This window comes from Scyliorhinus canicula, chromosome 10 (assembly GCF_902713615.1).
Source record: "Scyliorhinus canicula chromosome 10, sScyCan1.1, whole genome shotgun sequence".
NCBI lineage: Eukaryota > Metazoa > Chordata > Chondrichthyes > Carcharhiniformes > Scyliorhinidae > Scyliorhinus > Scyliorhinus canicula.
The window spans coordinates 34,989,780-34,997,745 of NC_052155.1; the positions used below are offsets into that span (position 1 = coordinate 34,989,780).

At 46.5% G+C, this 7,966-nt stretch overlaps 1 protein-coding gene across 1 annotated transcript; it reads left to right on the forward strand.

Annotated features, from left to right (window-relative positions):
* Window positions 1-1,373: 1,373 nt before the first annotated feature.
* LOC119972122 (leucine-rich repeat protein soc-2-like) lies at window positions 1,374-2,944 on the forward strand. The gene is made up of 2 exons (XM_038808456.1): window positions 1,374-1,508; window positions 1,788-2,944. Exons 1-2 carry the CDS (start codon window positions 1,374-1,376, stop codon window positions 2,643-2,645), a joined length of 993 nt encoding a protein of 330 aa, XP_038664384.1. The 3' UTR covers window positions 2,646-2,944.
* Window positions 2,945-7,966: the final 5,022 nt, after the last annotated feature.

Genomic DNA, 7,966 nt, shown 5'->3' on the forward strand with positions numbered 1-7,966 from the left:
CATTCAAAGCATTGCCTTACATCTTTGACTTTGCCTATAAATATGTTTCTGGAACATACCTGAGGAAGGAGCAGTGCTCCGAAAGCTAGTGATTTGAAACAAACCTGTTGGACTTTAACCTGGTGTTGTAAGACTTCTTTCTGTACTCACCCCAGTCCAATGCTGGCATCTCCACATCATAAATAAATAAGGCTAAGTTATTCAATTTTATTTAACCTGAAAGTGGTGGCTATAGGGAAAATATTGAAGATTTTTTTCATATTCTGGGCAAGGTAAATTTTAAAGAAGGATAAGCATAATAGAATGTAGATTAAAGAAATTAAAGACTACTTCGGGAAAGGTTTGAGAGTTATGTGAAGAATGGTCATGTAAGACCTCTTGGAGTGAGTGGGAAAAGAACTGTGAGGAAGCAAATAGAGTGGGAGTGAGAGAGAGGGACAGAGAGGGAGAGTCAGAGGCAGGCTCTGTGACATACTTCCCCTACAGGAATAGTAGGTTTGCCTTTCTAGAATTTTTATAGATTAAATATTGATAAGGGATTGTTGTCTAATGACATATTTATTTGTGAGTCTAACTGTGTAGGAAATCTGTTTGGGGAATGTTGTGATAGATTGTCAAGTTTTCCTTTGGAATTTAGTTTACATGATATGTACCACCTGCCAGATCTTAACACTGTCTCGAAAACGTTTAGATTCCCTGTTGTGTTGTCCACCAGTCTGTTGAACTCTTTCTTTTTCCTACTCTTACTTTCGTTTGTCCTCAGAACTTTCTATATTCAGCCTGGCAACCGTCACTAACACCTTTTTCATCCAGGACACTTTGGATCGGTTTACATATCCCTCCCTTGTGACTGTACCACAACTATTTAAAGGCATTGCTTTTTTCAATTTCAGGTCCAATTTACCTGGGCTAGACCACCAGTTCTCACCCCAAATGAAATTGGCCCTTCCCCAAAATAATAACTTTTATTCTGGATTGCTCTCTGTCCTTTTCCCCAACATAGAGGCGCGCGCATTGTTTACTGGTGTCGAAAGGGGCGGCACGGTTGTACGGTGGTTAGCACTGCTGATTCACAGAGCGAGAGATCTGAGTTTGATTCCGACCTCGAGTGACTGTGGAGTTTGCACATTCTCCCCCTCTCTGCGTGGGTTTACTCCGGGTGCTCCGGTTTCCTCCCACAGTGCTAAGATGTGTCCCTTAGGTAGATTGGCTATGCTCAATTGCGCCTAGGTGAGATTGTGGAGATGTTGGGAGAGGATTTGGCCTGTGTAGGGAGCTTTTTGGAGGGTCAGTGCAGACATGATGGACTGAATGGCCTCCATCTGCACTGTGGGGATTCCACTGTGTGGGATGTGTGTGCCATTTTGTCCCCCATGCTCTGCTGCAGTCAGAGGCAGCAGAGTGCTTTCAGTCGGCGCGAACTGGCGGCAGCCAGGAAGACGCTGCTCCAGCAACTCCTGGCAGCCCGGATTGCCACAGATTCATCCAAACAAGTGGTTGACTCTCGGGTGAGGTCAGCACGGCGCCAGCAGCTAAATTCCACCGGGGTCCACCACAGAGCACCCAGGGTGGCGGCTCCCGTGGGATGGGACGGACATTGTTCGGCCAGCCCGATTGCTGGATGAATGTCACATTTCAGAACCAATGTTACACAGCGGGGTTGCCGGGCAACCCCAGAACGGCGTGTCGCTCTCAGAACGTCGAAACATTGTTGCCGAGCTGAATGAATGGATGGTCCAGGTGGAGGGGGAGGAAATGTTCTGTTTGTCTTTCTATTACCAGTTTAGATTGAATTCGCTGTCTGTCTACAAAGGAAGGGGGAGGGCGGGCTGTCCATAGGGCGCCTGGAGTGTTCCTACACCAACAGCCTGTCGCTCTGTTCAGCCAGGCGTGCGCCAGAAAAGCTCTGGAAGTACAGGATGGAGAGCGAAGCCCGCAGCGACGGCGGGAAGAAGTTAAAGCTGAGGGGCAAGGAGCTGCTGTCCGTCCCGCTGGAGATATTCGAGCTGGGGGAGCTGCAGGCGCTGGAGATGAGCCCGGAGCGGGAGAGCTGCCTGCACTACCGGATGAGCCGGCTCCCCCGCGCCATCGGCCAGCTGGCCAACCTCACCGTGCTGAGGCTGGACACCAACGACCTGAGGGAGCTGCCGCCCGAGGTAGGGGCGCTGCACCGGCTGGAGGTGCTGAGCCTCAGCAATAACCAGCTAAGCCGCCTGCCCGCCCAGGCGGAAGGGCTGCAGAGCTTGCACAGCCTGCACTTGGCCAACAATCACTTCGAGGAGCTGCCGGCCCAGGTCTGTCAGCTCCGGCGTTTGTCCTTTCTGGACGCCAGTGACAACAAGATAAAGTTCATCCCCGCCGACATCGGCAACCTGGAGCGCCTGGAGACCCTGCTGTTGTACTTTAACGCCCTGGAGAGCCTGCCCGACTCCATCTGCAGCCTCGGAAGCTTGTGCACCCTGTGGCTGGGGAAGAATCACCTCAGAAGCCTGCCCAGCCGCTTCGGGCAGCTGGCGAACTTGGAATGGGGTCGCAGCCATTGCTCCTCCAACTTCGAGGACAACCCGCTGGAATCCCCCCCTCCTGAAATCTGCAGAGGTGGCCCTGAGGAGATCAGCCGCTATTTTGCTGTGTGGGATGAATGAATACCAAATGCCCGCTGCATCCTTCGGAAAATGTTACCATGTGCTTGGGCCAGCTATCCAACTGACCTGAACTGAACAAATGTAATTAAGGGAACATCGTGGCGCATTAGAACAGAAAAAAAATCTGGTTCAGTGAACGAACCTTGATAAAGATGGATTTATAAGTATCCATGTTGTGCCATGTAACTCCCCTGATTTCCGAAGCCTGTCCACCATCTACAAGGCACAGGTTAGGAGTTTGATGGATACTCTCCACTTACCTGGATGACTGCAGCTCCAATAACACTCAAGCAGCTCAACATCATCCAGCACAAAACTGCTCACTTGATTGGCACCTCATCCACAAACATTCATTCCTTCCCCACTGATGCACAGTAGCAACTGTCTGAATCCTCTGTACCATCTACAAGATGCACTGCAGGAACTCACCAAGGCTCCTTGGGCAGCGCCTTTCAAACTCATGACTGCTACCATCTAGAAGATGGACAGATACATGGGAACACCGCCACCTGGAAGTTCCCACCCAAGTTACTCACCATTCTGACTTGAAAATATAATCGGCATTCCCTCACTGTCGCAGGGTTAAAATCATGGAACGCCCTCCCCAACAGCACTGAGGCGTGCCTATACCACATGGACTGCAGCGGTTCAAGACGGCAGCTCACTAGCACCACTTTCTCAAGAGCAATTAGGGATGGGCAATAAATCTGGTCTAGCCAGCAATGCCCACATCCATAAATATATATATTTTTAGAATGTCACTCAGAAGTGTTTAATGTAGTCAAAACACTTATATTGTCCAGTCGTTAGAGATATTTAAAGTTACGGAGAGATGTTAAAAGTGCCTGTTTCTGGGGTAACGTGGGATGAACATGTACTCAGAAAGAGAGACAAATTTGGAATCAGGCCCTCATTTGAATTAAACTGGCAGGCAGGGGAGCCTGCCAACTAATGCCTTAGGAATTTAACCAGCTCCAACATTACAACAGTGATTAACACTTCAAAAGTATTTCATTAGCTGTAAAACATTTGAAAAGTTTGATGGTGATATAAGGGCCATATAAATGCAAGTCCTTTTCTCCCCGCAGGTAGGTCTTGGCGAGCTAGAGAATCGAGCCCCAGTGGACAATGGCCTATTGAACTTTTATACCTCCTGGCTCAATAGAAAGTAAACTGTTTAAAAGTTTTCTTACTATTTTATGCACAGATGCAAACAGTCACTTTCAAAACTTCTGATTTGGCTGTTGAAGAACAATGTGTAGAGCATATGCAGTACCAGTTCCACCCACTTGACGACTAATTTTGCTTCAGGAACCTCCAGCTAGCAGGTCCCAGATTGTACATACAAAGCATCCAATTCAGTTCAGCATCATGCTCATTTAGAGGGTGCCGACTACCAAATGACACATCGATCCGGTGCAAGAGGACACAACCCAGAATTCACTATCTCAAAAGAACATTTCTTAGCTCCAAGACAGTGCAATAATATGTACCCAGCCCCACACACAAGCATGAGTGTAAGCTGGATTCCAAGACCTGAGTGTATAGGAACATGCCAGTCAGCCCCAAAACAATTTCACCTTTATGTTTGATCATGGCTGAATTGTATTTCAAATTTTCTCACCTGCCTTTGATCCATATTCCTGACATAAAGAAATCAATCATTCTATCAGCCAGCATCCACAGCATTTTAAAGTGTAGATAAAATAGGAATTCTCTCCTATATGTGAAAAAGAACTTTCTGATTTCACTGCTGAATGGCTTGGCTCTAATTCTAATATTGTTCAAATTTCAGCCACTATCATAGAATCCCTACAGTGCAGAAGGCGGCCATTTGGCCCATCAAGTCTGCATCGACCTTCAAAAGACCACCCCGCCATTGCCCCATCCCCGGCCCTATTCCACACTCAAGGGCCAATTTAGCACAGCCAATCCACCAACCAGCACATCTTTGGACTGTGGAAGGAAACCGGAGCACCGGAGGAAACACAGACAGACACGAGGAGAAAGTGCAGACTCCACACAGTCACCCAAGGTCAGAATTGAACCCAGATCCCTGGCGCGGTGATGCAGCAGTGCTAACCATTGTGCCACCATGCCGCCCCACTAGCATAAATCCCTTCCATGTATCTACCATATTGAATAATTTTATCATTTTAAACACCTGAATCAATCAATCCACAGATGTCTAAACTCAAGGAACACTATCTTCACATGTTATCCATCTCGGCCAAGGTATTATCTTGGTGTTTCTTCACTATACATCTTCCAAGGCCAATATACCCTAACTAGGTATAGTGACCAGAACGGAACGCAGTTTAACAGGTGGGGTATAACAAAGGCTGTGCATAACTAAAGCATCATTTCTGCCACTTTGTATTCCAACCCCATGAGATAAAGATCAACAATACAGAAGACTTTTAAATTGCTTTTGTACCTGCGCACTAGGTTTAAGTGACTAGCGTACTTGTACATCCAAATCCTTCCAAGAAGATATTCTGATTTGCCCCTTTTTGGATCGGAAATGCATGGCCTCACACGTCTCCAGATTATACTCCAGCTGTCACTACTTTTCCCAGTCAATTAATCCGTCTGTCTTTTTTATAACTTTCTACACCCACCTACACACTGACTGCACCTCTCAACATGGTCACTTATGTATATGGTGAAAAGCTGTAGCACAAGTGCAGAACTAGGTGGAACAATGTACATAGACTGACAAAAGCATTTGATAAACTGACACACAATAGACTTGTTAGTAAAATTTAAACCCATGGAATGAAAGAGGCAGTGGCATGGTGGATTCAAAATTGGCAGAGATGACAAGAGTCGGAGCAAATTGTTGTCTTTCACCCTGGAGAAAAGTAAACAGTTTGGATTTCAAGGCCTTAAACAAGGTAGGGAAATGTACTTTTAATTCTTTCTAGGAAATGTGGGTGCCACTGGAAAGGCCAGCAGTTATTGCCCATCCAATAGAATCAATAGAACATTACAGCGCAGTAGAGGCCCTTCGGCCCACAATGTTGCGCCGTCCTGTGAAACCCCTCTAAAGTCCCTCTACACTATTCCCTTATTGTCCATATGCCTATCCAATGACCACTTGAATGCGTTTAGTGTTGGCGAGTCCACTACTGTTGCAGGCAGGGCATTCCACGCCCTTACCACTCTCTGAGTAAAGAACCTACCTCTGACATCTGTCCTATATCTATCTCCCCTCAATTTAAAGCTATGTCCCCTCATGCTGGACATCACCATCCGAGGAAAAAGGCTCTCACTGTCCACCCTATCTAATCCTCTGATCATCGTGTATGCTTCAATTAAGTCACCTCTTAACCTTCTTCTCTCTAACGAAAACAGCCTCAAGTCCTTCAGCCTTTCCTCATATGATCTTCCCTCCATACCAGGCAACAACCTTGTAAATCACCTCTGTATCCTTTCCAATGCTTCCACATCCTTCCTATAATGTGGCGACCAGAACTGCACACAATACTCCAAATGCGGCCGCACCAGAGTTTTGTACAACTGCAACATGACCTCATGGCTCCGAAACTCAATCCCTCTACCAATAAAAGCTAACACACCGTACGCCTTCTTAACAACCCTCTCAACCTGGGTTGCAACTTTCAGGGATCTATGGACATGGACACCGAGATCTCTCTGCTCGTCCACACTACCAAGAATCTTGCGTTTAGCCCAGTACTCTGCCTTGCTGTTATTCTTTCCAAAATGAATCACCTCACACTTTTCTGCACTAAACTCCATTTGCCACCTGTCAGCCCAGCTCTGCAGCTTATCTATGTCCCTCTGTAACTTGTAACATCCTTCTGCACTGTCCACAACTCCACCGACTTTAATGTCATCTGCAAATTTACTCACCCATCCTTCTACGCCCTCCTCCAGGTCATTTATAAAAATGACAAACAGCAACGGCCCCAAAACAGATCCTTGTGGCACACCACTAGTAACTGGACACCAGTCAGAGCATTTCCCATCAACCACCACTCTTTGTCTTCTATCAGCTAGCCAATTTCTGATCCAAACTGCTAAATCACCCTGAATCCCATGCCTCTGTATTTTCTGCAATAGCCTACCGTGGGGAACCTTATCAAACGCTTTACTGAAATCCATATACACAACATCAACTGCTTTACCCTCATCCACCTGTTTGGTCACCTTCTCGAAGAACTCAATGAGGTTTGTGAGGCACGACCTACCCTTCACAAAACCATGTTGACTATCTCTACTCAAATTATTCCTTTCCAGATGATTATACATACTATCTCTTATAAACCTTTCCAAGACTTTTCCCACAACAGAAGTAAGGCTCACTGGCCTATAGTTACCGGGGTTATCTCTACTCCCCTTCTTGTACAAGGGGACAACATTTGCTATCCTCTAGTCCTCTGGCACTATTCCTGCAGACAAAGATGACTTAAAGATCAAAGCCAAAGGCTCAGCAATCTCCTCCCTAGCTTCCCAGAGAATCCTAGGATAAATCCCATCTGGCCCAGGGGACTTATCTATTTTCACACTTTCCAGAATCGCTAACACCTCCTCCTTATGAACCTCAAGCCCTTCTAGTCTAGTAGCCTGTATCTCAGTATTCTCCTCGACAACTTTGTCTTTTTCCTGTGTGAATACTGACGAGAAATACTCATTTAGCACCTCTCCTATCTCCTCGGACTCTACGCACAACTTCCTACTACTGTCCTTGACTGGCCCTACTCTTACCTTAGTCATTCTTTTATTCCTGACATACCTATAGAAAGCTTTAGGGTTATCCTTGATCCTACCTGCCAAAGACTTCTCATGTCCTCACTTGGCTCTTCTTAGCTCTCTCTTTAGAGCCTTCCTAGCTAACTTGTAACTCTCAAGCGACGCAACTGAACCATCACATCTCATCTTCACAAATGCCTCCTTCTTCCTCTTGACAAGTGATTCAACTGCTTTAGTAACCCATGGTTCCCTCACTCGACCACTTCCTTCCTGCCTAACAGGTACATACTTATCAAGGACACGCAGTAGCTGTTCCTTGAACATGCTCCACATTTCCATTGTGTCCATCCCCTGCAGTTTTCCTCTCCAGGCGATGCATCCTAAGTCTTGCCTCATCGCATCATAATTGCCTTTCCCCCAGCAATAACTCTTGCCCTGCGGTTTATACCTATCCCTTTCCATCGCTAAAGTAAACGTAATCGAATTGTGGTCATTATCACCAAAATGCTCACCTACCTCCAAATCTAACACCTGTCCTGGTTCATTACCCAGTACCAAATCCAATACGGCCTTGCCTCTTGTTGGCCCATCTACATACTGCATCA